Here is a 22,499-nt window from a genome sequence, read left to right on the forward strand (position 1 = left end):
TATGGAAGAAAGAAAACAAATAGGCTACTTGTTTAAGTTTTCATGATTCTCCTTATTATAATATGATTTGGATTTGTAGAATACATGCTGGTAAAAACTGATGACCTGAGATACTCTATGAGCTTCTGCCCCTTCTATAATTTTTTCTAAGGCATACATATGCCCTTGATTTCCCAGTCATCAACATTCTGTGAACACTAAGTGATAAAAACAAGTAAACAAAACACTTCGGCTTTGGAATTAGCCTATCCCAAGGTTAAAATCTACACTTACCAGGTAATCCTCTAAATTCTCAAAATTTTAATGCAAATATGCGTAGGAATCACCTGAAAATCTCATCAAAATGCAGATCAGAAAGTCTGGGGTAGGGCCTGAAATTCTCATTTCTAACAAATTCTCAAGTGATGCTGATGCTATTGGTTGAAGGATCGATACACTTTCAGATTGCAAGAATCTAGATGACCATGTGCAGGTTATTTAGCCTCTTTGAGCCTCAGTTCACTTGTCCGTAAAGCAGGGATAACTGCTAATCGGATTTTATACAGATTAAATAAATCAGGGTAAATGGCTTGGCATAGTTCCTGGCACATGGCGGGCAATGAATAGTGGTCATTGTCATCATTATTAATTGCAATAAGGAGTGCTTATTAAAGCCCTAAGCAATTTTAATGACTAAACAATTTTCACCTAGGACTTAAAATAAGTGCTAAGCTAGGGGCGCTTGTGTGGCTCAGTGAGTTAAGCCTCTGCCTTCGGCTCAGGTCATGATCCCAGGGTCCTGGGATCAAGCCCCGCATCGGGCTCCTTGCTCAGCAGGAAGCTTGCTTCCCACTCTCCCTCCGCCTGCCTCTCTGGCCACTTGTGATCTCTCTCTCTCTGTCAAATAAATAAATAAAAATAAAATCTTAAAAAAAATAAGTGCTAAGCTAGAATATGTCTAAGACTCCAACTCATATATAAAATTTCAAGATTATCAGCTGGAGCAGAGATTCCTGTGACCAGAAGAATGAGCTAGAAGAGTAGTACTGGAGGGTGGATCTTCTCAGATTCCACCAGGAGTGAGGGGCTGTTGGATTTGAGATCCTTCTTAAACCGTCAGTTCTTAGAGGGCATGATCACATTTTAGTTGTCTTTGGAGCTAAAATTAAGCAAAATTCCTGGAACATGGTTGGGCTTTAATATTTTAAAACGAATGACAGTATGAATGAATGAATGAATGAATGAGTAAATGAATGATTTCATGGACAAGTGAATGAATCAGACAGTCCTCTAGCCAGCCCAGTTTGCCATGGAGGAGAATTCAAAAGATTTGGCAAGACTGTTAAGAAGCCCTTCTATCACCTTGGTTAAATGGCATTTCGTAACCAAAGATGAAATTGAGGGTCTAGATTTCCTATAGGGTATGCTATGATCTGACAGTCTAATAAAAATCAGAAATTTCAAAGCCTGATATGATCAGATAGAATTCATATGCCATATCTCTATGTCTATATGTAGTTTAGCATCCTTGGTGTAAAATCAGCAACTTTAATTTTTATTTTAATCAGAAAGAAGAGCAGTGTGATATCTCAGTAAAGACCTCTTAATACATCCAAATATCTTCCGCATGGGCATTAGTAAAAGCTGAATCAGCAACATCATTGAAAATACAGCGATTGTGACATTACATCACTAATAAACTGCCAGATTATCCTGGTAACAAGCCCTCCTACAAACACCCAAACTTTTCTTTTTTGTACTCAAAATCATGTGAACGATGTAGTGCTCCGTATTATTGATTTTCAGATAAAGAATACAGATTAACGTAAGACTAAGTCCATAGGATCAAAGTACTAATTAAAAAGAGGTCTAAATGTGATTCTTAAAAATGATTACATCAATATTTCATTATTTTTGTAGTTTTGTCTCTGAGACATACGCCCATATTCCCCAAAGAGTTATAGCCTAGAAGACATAACTGCAATGCATAATATTAATGCTACACTTTCGCAGAATATGGGAAGGGATTCTGTTAAAAATATACTTTAGCAACTACTTCTGTTTTAACACATCCAGCGAAGTCTGGATGATCTTGACCGCGAACTACCAGGAGGAGTCGGTGACTGAAATTGGGGGCAGACCAGATGAAGCACGTGTGGGCCTGAATTTCTGTGTGTGTGCCTCTTCTAGTTGAAATCCAACTTTATTGCAACTTACATCGAGATAGTCAATTGTTATGTGCTAATGTATTCCTCTTCTACCCACCTTGCAGCAATGAGAAACTGAAGGTTGAGTATAATTTTTAAAAAGAAAATAATCTGACAAAGATGGGATGAAGAGGACACAGCCCTCAAGTAGAGATGGTCATGAGCTAATTCTATTTCTGAAGGTAGAGCCACATGATCCAGAACATTCTGGGTTCAATAGTCACAGTCACATTCAAAAGAGCATTGGACGGAAGAGGCAGGGGCTCACAGCACTGACATGCCCTTTATTTAAAATAATTACCTCTGATATTAAAGCCGATGGTAAAAAAAGAATAAATTCTCAACAGGGTTCTGTATCTATTTTTTTTTCCTGTGCCCTTGGTATCGTAGCTGATATTATTACTATAATTCTTTCTGGGTAGAGCTTTCTGCTGATATTCAAGGTGATGGGTTGTTCCTGCAGAATGCAACAGAATGATTCCTCACACCAACATGAGCAATCCTGATTGTGTTATGGCCACCCGGACTTCTCTCATTAGTTGTTGATTGTACTAAATTGATGCTAAATTGACTTGGCTGGCTCGTAAGCCTTCAAATGCCTGGCACTGACTATGCCTGTGATCTTGTCCTGGAAATTATCTGGTCACAGCCCTCATGTTTCTGGAAATCCTAACATTTTTCTTAAGTTCAGTTACGGCCTGGTAAATATGAATCGGTTAGACCAACCCCCTGTGATACCCACATCAGGATAGAAGACACTTTAATGAAGAGTGTGTGTGTGTGTGTGTGTGTTTTCTTAATGCTCTCTTCTGTCTTCTGCTTTATATTCTCTCTTCTTTATTAACCCGGTCCTCTGTTTCTTCATTTCTAACTGCTGTGTGAGTTTGAAATAAATCAACTATGGTCTGCATGCTCAATAGAGCCTGCCTTGTGTTTACTGTGGCCATGAACTAAGAATGGTTTTTACATTTTTAAGTGCTTGAAACAGAATCAGAGGGAGAATAACATTTCATGGCACATGAAAATTATATGAAATTTAAACTTTAGCACCATAAATAAAGTTTTAATGGAACAGAAACACCCTCATTCATTGCAATGTCATCTTGGGCTGATTTGGGGCTACAACAGCAGAGCTGAGTGGTTGCGATAGAAACTGTATGCCCAGGAAGCCTGAAATAATTACCGTTTGACCCTTCATAGAAAAAGTCTGCTGAACCCTATAATAAATCATCAAAGCCTCTGTATCCATCTGTATCCTCTGTATCCTCTGTATCCATCTGTAAAGATGACAAAAATCCTATAAAATGCTGCAGCAAACTCAATTCTTAAATATTTGCTAATAACTGGTTTGCCATTTTTAGCCATTTGATTTGGGGGAATTACCCCCCTTTAATCTGTATTTCTCTTTAAAATAAGGAAACTAGTCTTCACCTCCCTTGTAGAATGAGATAATGCACACATGTTCCTGACGCACAGGGAGTGCGCAATAAATAACATATTATTAAAATAATGAAATATTATTTTATTTAAGTTATTAAATTATTTTAAAAAATGATTATTCCTCAGAACTTGGTCCATATGCAAGTAGGTCAAACCATCTGTGAGATTTCAGGATCATAGAACTTCAAACCAACAGGGAGCCTAAGAACATCCAAGCCCTCTTTAGGATTTCACAGGAGATGCACAGAGAAGTCTGTGGTGTTGAGCGAACATTCCTTGGAGAGCTGGTAGCAGTCACAGCCAGAATCGGGATCCCTGATTTCACTGCATTGACTCCTAGAATTTAGTTATCAGGAACCCTGCCACCCTGGTTTATCTGTGACTCCTCTGCCTTTTAATTCTGTTCTGATGGAGGCTGAGGAGTGGGTCTTCACTTAAGTAAAAACTTTTCTTCCACAAATGTCAAGTGGGATGGTCCTCTTTCAACTGGGCTGATATCCATACTTAGGCATTATCTTTATGTACGCAGCTTCAGAAAAATTTGAGATTCTCTCTCTCTCACACACACAGACACACACACACACATTCACTCACTCACTCACTCACTCACTTATGCATAAAGAGTAGCTCCAGGTGAAACTCCACTCATGTATTAACTGAGGTGAGGCAAGAACTTCCTGTATTGTTTTTCTGCTTGGCCTCCTGATCATCTTACTATCAAATAGGACCAGGCTGTTGCTTCGATTCCGGGCTACTAGGAGGTAACATTGTACCTGCCTCTCTCCATGAATCCTGGCATCTCACACACCTTTCACTGTTCAACTTGTATGGCTCTGTGGTGTGAAATGGTTGAGTTTGTGCATCCTTGTCAGTTTCAAAATTCTCTTTAAATAAAGGAAAAAAATAATACAGGTGAGCAAGTAACTAGGAGGTTTCTCACTGGGGTCAGAACTGAGGCCCCTCTTTGAGCCGAGCAGGATAGCTGAATAGCATGAAACGTCACAATGTCAGGAAGTGGTCTGGAATTGCTATTATATCCAGTGGAGAGTATATCCCTATCTGTATCTGCCTCATGCCAAACTCCAACAATTCAAGAGCCTCAAGTTTTAAATGCACTTAGGATATGCTCCAACTGTGAAGGGCGCTCTGAACAACTCACCCCTTTCAAGCTGCTCCAGCCTTTGCTTCATCTGGTTGCTTCAAATGGAGCCATAAGTGATGTGAAGAGCTAAAGCACTTTCTGTGGCCTGAGTGTCAGCCCTGGACCCTCCTGCTCACAGGTGACATCGGGTCCCTGATATATTGGAGGTTGGTGGGCTTTTTCTACCAATCCCAAGTTAAAGTGATGTTAAGAATGGAAGGGAAACAGCACTGAAACTGGAAAGTGATGGCTATTAGCATGACTGAGTGCTGTGGCCTCGTCCTGCTGAATCAGGAGAAATTTTGCAACTGGGAGCAACCCTGGGGTTTGCTCTCCTAGCTGACAAAATGAGCCTTTTTTCCCCAGGAGGAATACCCGGTATATTTGTAATGCCTACAAATTGCCACTTTCTCTCTTCTGTCTTCCTAATATTTTCCTTTATAAATTACCTCGGGGAGGCTCCTACTGGTTCTGTTTAACGAGCACTTCCTTCCCACCCTTAGGAGTGGAACAACAGTAACATCAAGTGCCCTTCCAACTATTTATTTTTCATCACTGTTAGGGATGTGGTACTCGGCAAGGGAAATGAGACTGTTGTTCAAGTTGCTAGCAAGGAAATTAAAAACTTGGATTCAGTGATGCCATTCACATTCAGTGATAAAGGTGTAAGAGCCAAATGAGTGAAATCATATGTCTGGGACGGCAAATGCTCTGAAGCAGCACAGACGTCCTTGTTTAAGTAACATGCTGCCTGCCAATGGATTCAAATGTGAGGTCAACTGGTGAAATGTGAACTGGACATTTTAATGTAACACAGCAAATAGTGGGAGACTGCAACCGGAGGTAATTGAAAAATTACAAGTTAGGTTCAAGGCATTTGTCCAGGGAGGTATAATCTTCATCTCACAGAAGCAATCGGAAGCATCATCTTAATGATCACAAGTTGTCAGGCCGATAGACGTTAATCTCATAGCAAAAAAATAAGTAAATAAATAAAAGCCTCCTGATCTATAGTAGCAGAAAAGCTATGATAAAAACCAATTAATCTCTAGAAAAAAAAAAGGATTTATGGAAGTTTGAAGGCTGATTCTTGGAAACTGGAAGTGAGAACTGAAAACAGGGTTAGTGAGAAGTAGGAGAGTCTGCCTGTTGGAACAGAGAGGTGAGGGCACAGAGGACAGCTGAGTGGCCAAACTGGTTCTTCATACAACTTGAGCTGGGGAATCTCTCTCTATCTTCCCTTGGCCCATGTGATTAGTCTGAAAGAGCCGAAAAGCTGGAAAGGTCCCAAGAGGTCTTTTCACTCAACGTTTATTTAAGCAGAAACTCTTCAAAAAGCATCACTCATGGGAGCCTATCCAGCTTCTCTTTGAACTTTTTCAGAGTCTGGGGATTCATCATGACCCAAGACACTCCACTGTATATTCTTAGACAGCTGGAGAGAATAATTGTTGGGAAATGCTAAGCTGAAACCCTCCTCTCTCTTTTACCGCTGGTCTCCGTTCTGTCTTCCTGAAGCAACGTTCATCTATTACATAATAGCCCTCCAAATGCTGTAGGCTTCTGCAATGTCCTATGCCCACCAACCTGCTCCCGCTAGCTTTATGAAAATTCCTTCTTCAAAGACAGAACTCTCCTATATCACTGTCTGTGTGTTAGAACGCAGTCTCCAAGGACTAGACTCTTGATGTGGGTTGCTCAGGCACGTGTCAGAAGAACTATAACTTCTTTTGGTCTCTGTTCAGCCTGAAGCTCTGTTAGTATCTTTGCTGCTCATGACCTACAGCTGTCTAGAATTAAGCTTGAAGGTGAGCTGGGATTGCCACATAGTTGTCACCTGAACAACTGCCAACACAAGTTTATATTTTTGCAATTTTTATTTTTTAGCCTTAATTTGCAGCAGTGTCTAGCACATAGTAGGGACTAAATAAAAGTTTGTCAAAACCCCATTGGGAGTCCTTGTATAACTATGTTGGTTATTTTGGAAGTCTCCTATTTTCTCTAGGTAGCCAATTGGGAACAATTTGTGCTTTTATTTCTTAAAAAAACAATGTGTGTGTGTGTGTACATGTGTGTTTCAAAAAAGTATCTAAGATCATTTTCCCCCCTAAGGATATTTTCAATTTTTCTTAAGGTTTGGGATAATGTCCCTTAAAGGTTTTTATTTACATTTGTTCTCTTATGCGATACTACCATCTCTGTACTACCCCAGAGTGGGGCTACCACTTTCCTGACTCCTTCTTTCACTCTTTTGGGTGAAGGAATTCTTGTCAAGGCAAGTCTACAATTAGCAGAACACATCTTTCAGTAAATAACTTGATATCTGAACTCTTTCATTTTGGAAGATTCCAGAGCATTTAGATTTTCTAATTTGGCTTTGAAAAATATGTTTATCTTCTAAATGGTTGTGTAGTCTGTAATATACTTTCACAACACCTTTTTTATAAGCTCTTCAGTTTTGACAGAAAGGTGTTTCACTTTTTCTATCTTCTAATTCACAATGTAAGTCTTTACCTTCTTGACATATGGCACTCTTTTCTGATGTACTATGTATTTCTTTTTTCTCTTGCATATCTTTATTCCTAGCATGAGTTAAATTTCATCTCGATGATACCACATATTTATGCTTGGCATTAAAAGTTGCCATTCTCAATGATTATTGAGGCGGGGAGTGTCAGCTGTCTTTCTAAAGACGTCTACACCCTAATCCTTGTGACCTGTCTTTCTTTGTTTGTTTTTGTTTTTTACTTGGCAAAAGGGACTTTATAGAAAGATTACATTAAGGGTGTTGAGGTAGAGAGATCCTCCTTGATTATCTGTGTGTGACCAAGCCAACCATATGAGTCCTTAAAAGTGGAGATCTTTTCCCTTCTGTGGTCAGAGAAAGATGTAATGATGGAAGAAAGACACAGAGAGATGGAAAGTTCCTGGCTTCGAAGGTAGAGGAAGGGGGCCATGAGCAAAGGAATATAGGTAGCTTCTAGAAGCTAGAAAAGGCAAGGAAACAGACTTTTCCCTAGAGCCTCCAGAAGGGTACAGCTCTGCCGACAGCTTGATCTTAGCCCAGTGAGATCCTTCTTGGACTTCTAAATACAGAACTGTAAGAAATACATGTATGTTGTTTTGAGCCACTAAGTTTGTGACAGTTTATTATAGCAGCAAGAGAAAATGAATATAGTTATTGTGCATTCTCTGGGAAGGAAAACATCTAAACCATAGAGTTTTGTTCCACAAACCTTTCCTTATTCTCCTGAGACTAACTCTTGTCCTTTTTTTTTTTTTTTCTTAAACTCTGTGGTTTGCCACACTGTCTGGTTTTATAGTTTTTTATAAGGTTATTTTCACAATATTCTACTCAAAGATTTTCTTGATCATGCTATTGAGCTTTCTTCTAAATATGTTTTTCTGTTCTCAATAATACATGTACTGATCCCTTCCAAGAACCCATATCCTAGGGTTATTGGGATATTGTAGGCCATGGTCCAGCAACTGAATCTCAGCCTTCCCCTTGCTGTGTGTACTAAGTTCCTGATTTCCTACATGCTCTGTTATCTTCCAAAATCTTTTAAAAAATGGCCAAAATTTAAATAAATAAATAAACAAACATGGATTTTGCCTAGCATTTTGACACTTTAACATGTGCTTGGAATAACTGAGTGCTTACTATGTACCATGAGGTCCACATTCATTATTTTCTTTGAATCTTCATGATTACCATATGTGTCATGTCCTAGTATTACCCCCATGTTAAGATAAAAACAAAACAAAACAAAACAAACTGGGCTTAGAGAGTCTAAGTGATTTCTTCTAAGTCTTGCAGCTAATAAGAGGTGGAGGTACAATTCAAGCCCAGGGTCTAAGGGTGTCTGCTTACTACAGCTTATGGCTCATGGCCAGCACCATCGCCAGCTCTATCTACCACTGCTTTCTTCTTGGCATTGGTTTCTGGTTGTCAGGGTAATTGCTGCCACTGATAATGAGGTTAACCCAAGGATGCATTCATCGCAATAGAAGTGTATGGGGGTTGGGGTGGAGGAAAGACAGAAAGAGAGAGATTGACTTCAGGGGCATTTTTTGGGAAGAGCATTGTTGGGAGCATTCATATGTGTGCACACATGGGAGTGATATGAAAAATATTTGTCAACCTGTAATCATCAACTAATTAGAATGAGTGTCTGTTATAACACTGGTGCTGGAGGCACCCTACAATGACAGGTGTTACCCCACTGACTGGTGGATCTTAGGGTGGTCTGAGAGATCCCAGGGAAGGCACTTAGAGATCCTCAGGCTATAGCCATTTGTCAACTGACAGCAGAATTTCTATATTTTTGCATAGAATATCAGCCTTGTAGGGGTGGATCTGAGTGAAGGAAAAAAGATTTCAGAGTGAGATAAAGCTATTGTATACTCAAAGGTATATTTGAAATACCTTAAATTGATATAATAAATCTAGTCTCATCCTGTTCCAGTCTTTCCTTTACAGAGCAGCCAGAATAATCTTTCTAAAACAAATTCTGACCATTTCATTCATTCCTCTGTCTAAAACGGTATGATGGATCTTGTGTCTGCCCTCTCCCTCATGAGAAGAAACTCTCAGCTTGATGTTCATGGAAACCATGTGATCTGGTGTCTGGTTGCCTTTTGAACATCTTCCCCCCCTCCCAACACACACACACACACACACACACACACACACACACCTTTTCCTCCCATCGTGCCAAAACTATTTGGTATCTCTGGAACACAGTGTGTTATGTTAACTCATGCACTTTTGCTCAAGAAGTTCCATCCTGGAAGTCTCCTACTAATCCTTCAATACTGAACCAAACGTCGCTTCTCTGGGAAGCCTCTCTTCCATCTGGACTTCACTAGAAGCACACACATAGCTCTTTCTTAGCTCTGATTACCTTCTGTCAAAACTGTTTAGTTGTAGGTCAGCCTCTCACCTCAGATTGTGAACTCCATGCCCGTATGTCCACAGCAGCTATCTTTCTTCATCCTTGTGGCCACTACTGTTAGCTCTATGCTTAATTCATAGTGGGTTCTCAAGAAATACTCAAGAAGATAGAGCAATCACTTCCATAATCTCACTGATCCCTGCATACCAAGGATGTGAGGTGCCAGAGCCGAGGTACAGAGGGTTTGGTGCATTGCGCGGCCCTTATGTGGTAAGGCCACGGGCAATCCAGTCTTCTAATTCCAGAAGGGAAAATTCGGTGACATTGTACCTTTTTATAATACTCCAATAATTAATCCAGAAAAATCAAGTTAGGACCTTTTTGGAATATACCTCCCCTAAGGCTGGATTAGTTTCCATCTCTAATGTCTTTCCCTGATGATACCTATTCATTAGGTCCTGCTGCATCAGGAAGTTTCCAAGAGGCTTTCTTTTTGAGAAGAGTGTCTTAATTGCAAAGTCTCCTTACAACATATGCCTGGAGTCTTGGGCTGGTTTGGGTCCTTCCTCTGTCTATCCCTCCTCCTCTTCTCTGAGCTTTCCCTGGGCCTCCACATCCAGATGTTCCAGGACCAGTGACTGGCTTGTCATATGGTCCTTGGGATCCAACAATCAGCCATACCCCTAAGGTGTTTTCTAGGAATCTATAGCAAGCAGGACTTTTAAACATGACCTTATGCAGAGCTTATGTGCAGATGTGCTGCCTCTTTATCTTTTCAAGTTTCTCTCCAGCATGGCTGGGGATGCTCACCTGCAGCTCTGGCGTCCCATCCTAACCTTGATGTCCTCAGTGCTGGATTTCTCAAACTATCACCACAGTTCTTTGTTGCCCATGGCAATGGTACGGCAGCAAATTTCACTTTGGCTTTACATCATGTAAAAGCATAGCTTACAGATAACTATAAATTCCACAAGTAGTCGGTGAAATATTCTGTATGGCCTTGGAATTGGCTTTAGAACAGTTCCTGCATGCTGACCTTGTTTTCAAGTGAAAAGTAAGCAAAGGAAGGTCTAGAGCTGTGCTGTCCAATATGGTAGACACATGTGGCTATTAGGTCTTGCAATACGGTCAGTCCTAATCGAAATGTAAGAATAAAACACACTTGACTTCAAATATGGTATGAAAAAAATGTAAAATGCATCCTTAATAGTTTTGATGTTGCTTACATGTTGAATGATACTATTTGAGATATTAAAAGCTTACATGAAATAAGTTGTTAAAATCAATTTCTTCTAGTTTACTTTTTAAATGTGGATAACACTGAAAATTCCATATGTGGCTTGTACAGTTTGCTATTGGACTGCACCGCTCCAGAGGATTTGCCTGGTGGCTCTTTAGTATTAGTAAGCTAAATGTGTACAGATAGACTAGAAAGTTAGTGCATAATGAAAAGGCAGAAAAGGTTATGAATGACAGAAGGAAGCTTCTGCTCAGATTTTTAAATTTCTGTTCCCTGAATACGCCGACATGCCACCTGCCTGACAAGCTTTTAAGAAGGTCTGATAATCCTCAGAGAAATGAGGCTGAACCAAATGGCATCTGTCTAAGGCTCACTGCATGGTGCCTAACCTCAGAGGCTTAAAATCAATATTGATTTTTGTCATTTACTTCACCCTGGCATTTGAATATCCCTAAGATTTATTGCCTTCAGGTTTTCTGGTTAAGATTCAGTGATGGGTGTGATAGCAGGGGTGGTAATAAGTTATGTAGATATCATTTAATATATGAACTCTGGAGCTCAGGGGTAGTTTTCAGTTCAAGAAATATATTAACCACATACATATCACCCTTCATTTTGTGGTGAGAATTTCCAGGCTGGGTCCCTATTGTGCCACTTAATTTATGGCCTGGCCAGGTACCTGGATCTGGCACAATATTTCAATATAAGTTGCTCCCACATTCAGAGAAGAGAAGAAGATGGGCTTGCAGGAAGCCAGCTGGACAGTTGATGGATTGCTCTCTCTCCTCTACATAGGCTGGGGCCTTAAGTAGCTTTTAAAGCTTGTCAGCGGTTTGGGTCTTTTTCTGCTCTGAGAAGCTGCACACACTGGCCTGGACAAGCAGAATCAGCCATGCTGCAGCAGAAGGAGGGCAGCTCCCAGAAGTTACTTACGTTGACAGCCGGAGTGCCAGGAATTCCCCGGCAGACACTCATCACACTTAGGCCCTGTCGTTCCCGTCTTACACTCACAAAATCCTGAGCCATTACAACGATCATGGACTGAGCCCAAAGGGTTACAATAACACTCTGTAGAAACAAGACAACACACAGGCTGGAGACAAGTCTGCACAGCTTACAGGTTATCAACACAGGAGCGTCCCTTAAATACATTGCTTACTTAAAGGACGATGTCTGCTAATGAAATGCTTGGGCAAATAGGGCAATTTTGGTCCCTGAGTATTGATTTCCTCACCCTTCCATGATGCCATTTTCATGATATGGGAGGAAATTAACTGAAAACTTCTGGGGAAAGAAGACATCATGCTCTTCATGGCTAACAGATCATAATAGAGATTCCATTTGTTAGGGCATTTTTAGATGGTTTAATGAACACCATGAGAAGTTTGTGTATTGAGTATAAATCAATATGCCATCAGTGTAAAATCTGTTTTAAATTATTCAAATAGGCTTCTCTGTTACACTCAATATTTGAGAACTGCTGAACATCTTTAAAGTGCAGTATGAATGCACTTTGTTCATTTGAAGGCATTTTTTACTTTATGATTTGGAAGAATATATATATATATATATATATATAGATAGATAGATAGATATAGATATAGATAGCCTGTAGATGTTGTTTAGATACATGGCACATTAGTGGGGTTTTAATGGAGCCTAGATTAACAATCATGAAAGAAAAATAAAGTTTGTAATCCCAAGTAGATTTCAACATCGGCATAATTTGAGACATATGTTTTTCATTATAATGTCTACTGGAAGGACAATACAACTTTGTTGAGTAAAAAGTAAAGAGAATATTTTCTTGATTCCTCACACATTCTCATACAGGATATTTTTGCTTCTGAAGCTCTACTTCGCTGAAAGGTTGAACCTGAAATGGGAATTTCTTAGGTTTCCATTAGTCTGAAAGGCAACAACAGCTAGTTTGCAGCTTTTGGAATTTGGGGGCCAAAGTTCCTTTCCTCGTTACCTGACTATATAATCTGGGCAAGTCTCTCTGCCACTCTGTTTCCTTTATATTAAAATGCCCCATTAAGTGTTTTTTTTTTTAATCCAAATAAAATACCGACCAACTGACCAACCAACCAACAGGAGCCCTGCAAACTTCAGCTTACTAGCATCAAATTTAGTGTTTTAGATTGGCAACAGAGATTCAAGATTTAACATTATAAAGAGGTCTGGAAGTTTGTCGGGATTAATTAGACAATTTCTTCAAAGAATGTAGAGGGCCTTAGAATTATGACTTATTTCACGTTTCTTAAGTCGATTTTTGAGTTCAGTGTTATTGTGATACAAACATTATTAAGACTAACAGTGACATATGTGGGGAAAAAATAAAACTAAATAAACCAAAATTCTTCCTCCTTGCCTGACTTGGTTTGCGCTTAATAACTAGAATTTTATTTTAAGTGGGCATTTTTTATTTTAATCTGTGTGTATATGGGAGTTGTTTTTTGGAATTGTGATTTTGTTGTGGCTTTAAAAATTTATAGGTATGTATTTAAACTTACTCAACACTTACTTTGTTCCTTACTATTTAAAGTGTATAAGTTGACAGTGAGTCACCAACACTTCATAAACTAAGAAGTAGAGTTATATCTGGCCAACATGAATTCGGGTACTACTCTAGTTAATTACCTCATAGCAATTATATTAATATAAGGGTTGAGATGAAAAGATAGTAAACAAAATTTTTTTAAAAATGTGGAACATCTACACCATAGGACATCCCAGTGATTGTCGTAAGAAAAGGTGATTAAGTGTGTTATTCAAACAGTAATGAAAATAAGAGACAAGGAGAGGTGTGGTCTACATACCACCTTATGTACAAATAACTTAGTTTTTAAAAAAATATCATTTGTGAGACCACAGTCAATGGTAGATATTGGTGATGGCCTGGGAGTACTATATTTTATTCCATGAAATTAGAAAGATCATGCAGAACTATTAGGCTGAAAACAACATGAACTACTTTTGGAGGTTTGATTAAAAAGTTACACTACAGTTGATTTATAGGCATTAGAAGTGTCTTGTCTATAGAAGGTACCTCTGGTTATCTGATCTTGGGTTTCAAGTGGTATAAAAAAACAATACAGCCTAATTTGAGATACGTTATGTAGTAACTACTGAGCCCTGTGTTTCCTTCTGATGTCAAGCTTGTTATCAGAGATTATTGGCAGATTACTCAAGGTCATGAACCCCATATCCTCTAGCTTCCTGCTTAATGCTTGAGTTTATATGAAACAGAAGCATGCAAGGGTGTCATCTTCATGTAATTGCTGCATCATACAGGGTAATTACATGCATCTTTGGAGACATGGCTGTGCTTGGAATTTGTATGAAAATGAGTAAGTTCACCAGTAGTCACAAAGCAGCAATCACTGTGGCAACACGGAATAGTCTGCATTTTATATTTGCCATAATATAAAATGGTGCAAATAGTTTATGACATCTATTTCAATGCAGTCTACATTTTGTCAAAGATAGGGGCTATTCCCTTACAACCAGGGGATGGATTTCACTGTCATTTGTTCAAGAAATGGCAAAGTGCCTTTCTTTTCCTCAGAAGTAGAGAAGACTTAGATGAAGTTAAAATTTTCCAAGATTGGAGCTTAATTCTGTGAAAGTGAATTAGGTAAATATCCATTCATTTTCATTTGTGCCTTCTATACAAAAAGGTATTAAACTCTCAATTACTTGTGGTGCATGCTCTTAAATTTAATTCTCAGTCCTGCCTCAAGCCTTTTGGGGGATCTGAACTGTGTAGAAGAGTGAATTGGTTCATGCTTTTCCAAAGGGCAAACCTTGGCAATAGGGAACCACAGGCTACCAATGGTTCTGAGAGAGCAAACTCCAGCCTTAGCCTGGTGGGTAGGCAGTCCTGATACCTCTACCCTTGGCTCTTCAAGTGGGAAAAGCAGAATCCATAGCTCTTTTAGGAAACTGTTACTGATTGATTATATGCATCTATGGACTCAAGAGAAAAGATAGACAGTAACATATACCAGTTAGCCACATTTTTCAATTCATTCTTTACAATTTTATCCCTTAGGAAAAGGGCAGCAATTTAAGGAATTTTGATATGGGGAATATTGTAGCTAATTTTAATTCTCAGCTAAATTTAATCCCAAAATTCTCATCTTTGGGTTCAGCAATTTACTTGGTTTGAAGAGTATAAAATACTGAATAGAAACATGTTTGCCTCAATAAAATATAAAATTCCCCAAAGGTTTATAATTTTAACTAACAAACTTTCTAAAAATGGAGAAAACAACTGCTTTTGATTTAAGTAGGAAAACATGTATATTAAGCTTTCCATATTTCATCTCTATGTTATTTAAAAGACAAAAGCTAAACAGGCTATCTTCCTGTCTGGAGATAATCCAACATAGATTTACGAAAGAACTACACCTCTTAAAATTGAATAGGAAGTGCAGATTTCATGGTCCATAAGATTACTTTAGGACTGGAAAAAGGCCAAAGTTCATTAGAACAGGATATTCCGAGTAAAACACTGGGATGTTGTTACCTACTAGATATTATAAGGAATGAAATCTTTTCTTTTAGGGCTTTTTCTTTGTTCATTTAAAATAATATGACTGTATATAAAATAATATGACTGTATATATAACATGACAACACTGTAAAATATTTTAATCTTAGGTATTTTACATAAATGATTTTTATTACTATGTTCCTATTTATTTTACCTTTTTTTGTTTCCATATTTATGGTATGACATTTTTATATTTCTACAAATGTCATTCAGTGAAATGTAACTCTGCATTCAAAGTTCTGACAGCTACATGTCTTTTGGGTTATTAATAACCTCAAATCCTTGTAACCCCAATAGTTATAAAGGCAATTGAACTTCTGTTTGCAAGCTCACAGTGGAATTGCTATTGTCATCCAAAAAGCATACCATAAGTAGAAGTCTGACAAGCTTAGCTTTGCTAATTATGTCAGGATAGTTGGGAGAAGGTATTCAAGCTTTGAAGTCAGGAAACTAACTCTTTGTGAAAGCTGTATGATTTGGGTCAATTTGCCTTACTTTTCTCAACTAGAAAATAGAGGAAATTATCAGTGGAATACTTACCCCCACAGTTTTGTTAATGAGGATTAAGTAGAAAAAACATATCTGGAAGTCAGTTCACAGTTTACCAAGTGTTTTCTGTGCATCCCATATGATCCCAGTTTGACCAGGAGTTCTGAAATGACTTACCTAAGGCATACAGCTATTAAATAGCAAACTGGGACTTGAACCCAGCTCTCCGGCCTCTAAGTCCAGTGATTTCTCCACTAATTCACAAATAATAAATAAGGAGGCATTTTGAAAAATAGAACATACTGTAGATATAAACAGTATTACGTAAACTTGGCCTAACTGAATTCAAAACAACTTGTACAGCTATCTTATGTGATTCTGGGCAAATTGCTATATGACCTTAACAATCCGATCAGAAAACAATGATCCCAGAATTGCAGATGAATTAATTTCTTTTTTGATCCAAAGACAGCCTGCCATTTTCCAGCATGTGTTTTCTATTTAAATTAGTCTCTATGCGCAAAATTCTACTTTTAAAATTAGTTGCGTATGTTGTTACCTACTGGTGAGGTAACAGATATGCATGTACCCTTGACCATTTCAAATATATGCATTTCTTCAAAGTAAATTGTGAAGTGAAATTCCATTTATTGTTTCTTATTTTTCCAACAGCTCCCTTTCTTAAAGACGGGTTCCACTACACCAAAAGTAGGAGAAACTTTTTTGGGTGGGAAGGACAGGCTCTCTACAGTTGACCTGAGCAGTAGTGAAGGTGGGGGCAGGGGAGAGTACTCGAGAGAACCCTGTGGACCCAGTTTTCCAGAGCTAATTTACTTTGGAAGCTAAGAGAATTAATTGCCTAGAATAGCTTTGAGAAATTGCTTCTCCTTTTGGGGGCTATAAGAAAATCAAATAAATGGAATTTCACTACTATGAATGGAAAAGTCAGGCAAACTTCTGTATTACTGATTGCTAATGACTTTCAATTCCAAATGGCAATATTTTAAATCAATTGATATTTGTTGGTTACCAATTATATGCAAGAGTTTATCCTAATTTCTCATAACTATAATTAAATATCATATAGTGAGTTTCTATTTTAAAAGTTGAATGTACAACTTAAGACTTTAAGATAAGTTTGGTATTACCAGGTTTTAAGATTTCATGCAAAAAAAAAAGAAAGAAAGAAAGAAAAAATAATAGAAAGAAAATTCTTCATCTAAACATGATTTTTGGCTCACCATCTTTAAACCAACAATAACAAAAGGACTCAGAATATATCCCCCAATTCAACCAGCATAAGAGAATTTTATGTCTACCACAAGGACGTTTTCTCCATTGAGAAAGTTCATTCTGGCTCAGCCGTGGTGCAACTCAACAGCCTCTTCACCTTAAATAGCTCCCCATAGCTCGAAAGGCACAGAACAATAGCTGAAATTATAATGGAACTGACCTATGCACACATTCTCATCGTCCAGCTGTGCAGAAGCATTTCTGAAGTAGCCCAGCCTGCATAACTCACAGTGCTGCCCTCTAGTGTTGTGTTTACAGCTCACGCAAATGACTGTATTGAGCAGATCGATATAACTGCATCGATTGGAGTGGCCGAAGCATTCACAATCTTGCAAGGAAGAACAGAAATGTATACAGACTGTATACAGTAGCAGAGTCACAGCACACTACATGCTTGGATAAAATGAGGAGTGGAGAAAAGATGGAGGGATGGCATTACATCTATGTGATGCAACATGACACATGGCGACCACAGGTGGTGGTGATTGGCATGGGAGTAGCATCTGTTTCGAGCAGGATAAAAAGGTTGGACATTCAGAACATGACTGGAGACTGTTAATTTTTGGCATACAGTATGAACAGAAGCATTTGCAGGTGTACACCTTTTAAAATTTGGGAAAGCTCTGTTGCCATTGATGCAAAAGTCTAATTTTTGCACATTGAGAACTTTACTGTCTTTGTGCCACATTCCCCATTTTTTCTTAATATTTGCACTCTTAAAAAGAGGGAGGGAATTATGTGAGCATCAAGGGCCTGAGCCTGCCATCACTGATGACTTCTTTGTTTAGAATCTGATTATTATTTATATCAAGATAGTAACTTCGTCAGTGTTTCCCAGAAATTGTGGCAAATTTCACAGGGATCTAGACAATTAACCAATTCTCTATTTTTTGTTTTTTCCAAATGCTAAGAGGGAAGACAGTTTTTGTAAGCTGTTCATCAAACCAAATCTGATGTTTATCTGTGAGAAGAAATATAAAAAGCAGGGAGATGATTTGTACGGGAAAACTGCTCTTAAGAGCAGTTTCTTTTTCACCCAAGCAGTTTTCTTTTCACCCAAGTCTCAAGCTAAATCTACTACAAAAGAAGGATTAGGCAGCTGATGTTTGGGCAGTACCCTCAGATTTCCTTTTCTTTTGTTTCCCCAGATTGTTGGAGGTGTCTCTGAGGCTGAGGAGTGATGGTTGGAAGGACTAGACAAGGAGATGGGGAAAGAGGAGGAGAGCAGGTGGGGAAGGGTAGAGGGTGACTAGATTTTCTCTCTGTTGCACCTCAGGGAAGCAAGAGGTTGTTCACCTCATTCAATGTTTTTCAAAGAAGTGGTAAAGACAAAGCCTTTACCAGTGGTAACAATTATCAAATCAGACAGAAAAAGAAGGTGGGAAGAATAAGTAGGTGGGGAGGCTAGTTTTTTCCTCTCAAAATATGGGGGTAGGCAGAGCTGGACATTTAGAGAAAGGTCAACCATGGTAGTGTAAGCCTTCCTTATCTAATCTAAAAGTACTCTTCTTATTAATGTCTGGCTTTTATTTTACCTCACTAGGAAGCCAAACACAGCCACTATTTGAGCCCATTCATTCATTCATTCATTTAATATTTTATTGGGATGATTTACCATGTGCCGGGCACTATGCAAATGACTGAGTTACTCTTTTGGCCTAGACAAATTTTTGAAGTAGTGCATTGGATGAGTATGGAGGAATAAGGAAGAGTGACTAGAATTTTTTTTTTTTTTAATATAATGCTATTCATTAGAAGGTGTGGATTCATTTAGTGCAGAGCCAGTTGTTATAGTAGAGGGTGGACGGAGGTCAAGATCCTGAAAGAATAAAATCAAATTTGGATAGGAGCAAAGAAGGACACTGGAAATTGTAAACAGTGGAAGATACCAGGATTAGGGTCAGCACCTTGGGGACTCTAGATGCTTAAAGAGAAGCAAGAAGAGGGAGGCTCCTGAAGATAAGCCACTTTCTTTAGGGGAGACTAGTTTTGTCATGTGTCTAAGTGTGGTGGGGACTGGGATTGAGAGGAAGCAGAGAAAGAAGGAGAACAGAATGGGGCCTTGGGACTTGGATGTGGGAGATGGGGTAAGAACATACCTGCATAAATTCAGTCGTTAATGCATGCCACATTATTAGTAATAAAATAATAACAACAAAAGTAATATACAGACCGTCAAATTAAATTTTCTTAGAAAACAAACATTTCATTCTAATACATTATATCTGAGTTACACCTAGTTTATGCTAGCATTTCTGACTTGCTAGGAAACCTAAAAGGCCTCTAGAACCTTCCTTGGTTGAAGATTGAAATGGGGAGAACCTTTCTGGTCTAGAGCCATCCAAGAATAGAGTTTGCAGGAAGGAGACCCAATTCCCAAATCTAATTGCTTCTCAGGACTTCTCCAGAGCTGACATTGCTGAGGAGTGGACACCAACAGCCCTGTCCTCTGGCTCTCCCTCTCCCAAAGAGGTTCCTTGGTGGGGGTGGTTCTTCACATTCACCAACCCCCACCCCCCCCACCCCCAGGCTGGCCTTGGTGCACCTACTATAATTTATTCAGCTTTTTTCAAAGGGACCTTTTCTTTCTTTCTTTTTTTTTTTAAAGATTTTATTTATTTGACAGAGAGAGATCACAAGTGGACAGAGAGGGAGGCAGAGAGAGAGAGAGGGAAGCAGAACCCCCGCTGAGCAGAGAGCCCGATGTGGGACTCGATCCCAGGACCTTGAGATCATGACCTGAGCTGAAAGCAGAGGCTTAACCCACGGAGCCACCCAGGTGCCCCGCAAAGGGACCTTTTCTGTGCACAAATTGATCCTAGGGACTTTTTGAAACAACACAGAAGTCCTTGTTGCCAAAAAGCTTTTTTTGTGGGCAAAACAATCACATACTTAGAATAACTAGAAAGCAAAGGAGCTTGTGCTAAGAAAAACCAAACAGAGATACAGAGTGATCTAGGGAGAAATTCATTTAACTTGAGAGAAATTAGGAAAAACTAACTTAATGCTGGACTTAAACATTGAGTCTTCCATGAGGGGAAATAGGTTTTATTGAAAAAAAAAAAAAGGGTATGTGTGTAGGGGGGAGGATGAGCATTTCAGGTGAAAGGGGAATAGAGTGTGTGAAGTTGGGTAAGTGCAGAGAATAAGGCTGGGGAAGTTTCAGAATGTAGTTCCCTCAAGGACGTTTGAAGGGTTCTGTAAGATCTGCCCAATGGCCAGAGCTACATGCTGAGCTCCCATCTGGCAGTTTTATCCAAAAAATAAAACATATCCTTAGATATTCAAGTTCAACACTTTTAATACCCAACACATGAATCTCCGTAGACGTATCAAATGTCATGCTATCACCTAATATTCTTTGAATTCAATGGATAGTATACATTTTGTGATAACATTATTTGTTTCTGGGTCTTGTTTGAGAATCAATTTGTTATTTTCAATAGGATGAGGTAAGTAATATAAGTTGTACAAATAATTATATATAGAACTGTACCAGCTAAACACCCAATATTAATAAATTTATTTTAGAAGATAAGTGGATATCCAAATGTCTTATAATCTAGGAAATAGAGTAGCAATTTGATTCTTTTAACACTTCTAAGACTCGTCTGAGACTTCAGTAAAGCTGTCTTTTCTGGCCATGATATATTTGAGAATGTAAAATGAGAAAAAGATCTTTGAAAAACATGAGAGCACTGGATAAATGCAAGGTATCTCAAATGTAATTATTAGGCTGCTGTATTATTTTTCAGTATTCTGTTAATCTACCACTCTTTAGGAAATAACTAGTCTTTCCACACAGGCACAGAATCCTTGAATGATCATTAATGGTGTGGTCTGAGCTACATTATCATATTAAGACCTTGTAGGGATGATATTAATAGTTCAATATTTCTTTGATCTTCCAATTCATTGACCTACCACGTCCTCCCTTCCCCTCTGTACTTTTACAGAGTCCATAGTTCATCCTTACAGTGACTTCTTTTTATACACTCTCATCTCTCTTGCCCCCCTAAGAGCTCACCTCAATTATAGTCTTCTGGGAAGACTTGATCCTGCTTAAATCCAACTCTCCATTCTCCAAGCCTACACTTCAGCAGCTACATGTGACTGGAGTTTTTCTCCAACTATTTTGAAACAAATCTCATTTTAATTTCATGACCATAAACCTTAAAGGGAGCTTTAGGACTGCCAGAAAACCCTTCTTGCAACAGGGGACTTCTGGTCCACCACTCTCTTTTGCTTCTCCTTCTTTCCTACTCACTGATATAGGAAAGATGTTAGGGTTTGAAGCTGATGCCAAGAGAGAATTCTTGAGATGTCCTTGGTGCAAAAAAATGGTTTAAGTAAAGCACTGGGACAGGACCCATGGACAGAAGGAGCTGCACTGGGGCCCGATATATACTTTCAGGTTGGGAGGAGGCTAAGGATAGCTTAAGCCTCTAAGGAATTTTGGAAGCAAGGTTTCCAGGACCTTGAGAGGGCTAGCTATTGTTGGGAAATTGCATTTCTTTTCGTCTAATGAAACCTTAGTCTTGAGATCCTTCAGATGTATATCAATGAGCCATATGCTTGGTGGATGACTGCCAACATATATCTTGGGGGTTTAAAGATAAAAGAACTTTTATATGTTAAAATAGACTTACAGGGTCCCGGGGGTCAGGTTAGGATTGCCTTTTGCCCTTAGCCAAAGTGTCAACATTGAGGCAGTTGGGTCCCTAGAAGAATGTCACTTTGCCTGTTTCAAGGACTTGTCAGTGGGCTGTAGATAGTAAGGAAATTTAATAATTTTTCTTCTGCTTTTGTTTCCCACATCATTCACCATTGTTTTTCCCTCTCTTTTCCTTTTTTTCCTTTCTCCTCAAATGCCTCAGGGTTTAGTTCTTGGAACTCTTTGTTCTTTAGGCTCACCCTAGAGCCAGGATTCTTTACCTAGCCCCATGACTTTATATACCATCCAAATGCTGACCTTTCCAAAGTAGTTATTTCAGGCTAGATCAACCACCAGTTAGAGATTTCCTCCAGACTGACCAACTCCACTGCATTCTTAGTCTACACTTGGACATTTAATGGATATCTCAACTTCAATATGTTTGTAAGAGAACTCATAGGTCACCTTCCCAAACCTGTTACGCACCCAGACAACCCACCCCATCTCAGTAAATGGCAATTCTGTTCCTCCAATTGTTTAGCTCAAAATTCCTGGAGTTGTTCTTTTTTTTTTAAAAGATTTTATTTATTTATTTGA

At 38.8% G+C, this 22,499-nt stretch overlaps 1 protein-coding gene across 7 annotated transcripts in view; it reads right to left on the reverse strand.

The window, feature by feature from the left end:
* Positions 1 to 22,499, reverse strand: part of NTNG1 (netrin G1) — a 344,911-nt gene that overhangs the window by 31,824 nt on the left and 290,588 nt on the right. For 2 of the 7 annotated variants that reach the window (XM_047727933.1, XM_047727934.1), the window contains exons 8-9: positions 17,409 to 17,576; positions 11,839 to 11,973 (exon numbers count right to left, since the gene is read on the reverse strand). The exons of 3 other annotated variants lie outside the window; for them this stretch is intronic. In XM_047727933.1, coding sequence (XP_047583889.1) covers positions 11,839 to 11,973; positions 17,409 to 17,576 — 303 coding nt within the window. The remainder of the gene's footprint in view (positions 1 to 11,838; positions 11,974 to 17,408; positions 17,577 to 22,499) is intronic. 2 more of the 7 variants (XM_047727937.1, XM_047727935.1) reach the window with 1 other exon arrangement.

Source organism: Lutra lutra, chromosome 4, assembly GCF_902655055.1.
Source record: "Lutra lutra chromosome 4, mLutLut1.2, whole genome shotgun sequence".
NCBI lineage: Eukaryota > Metazoa > Chordata > Mammalia > Carnivora > Mustelidae > Lutra > Lutra lutra.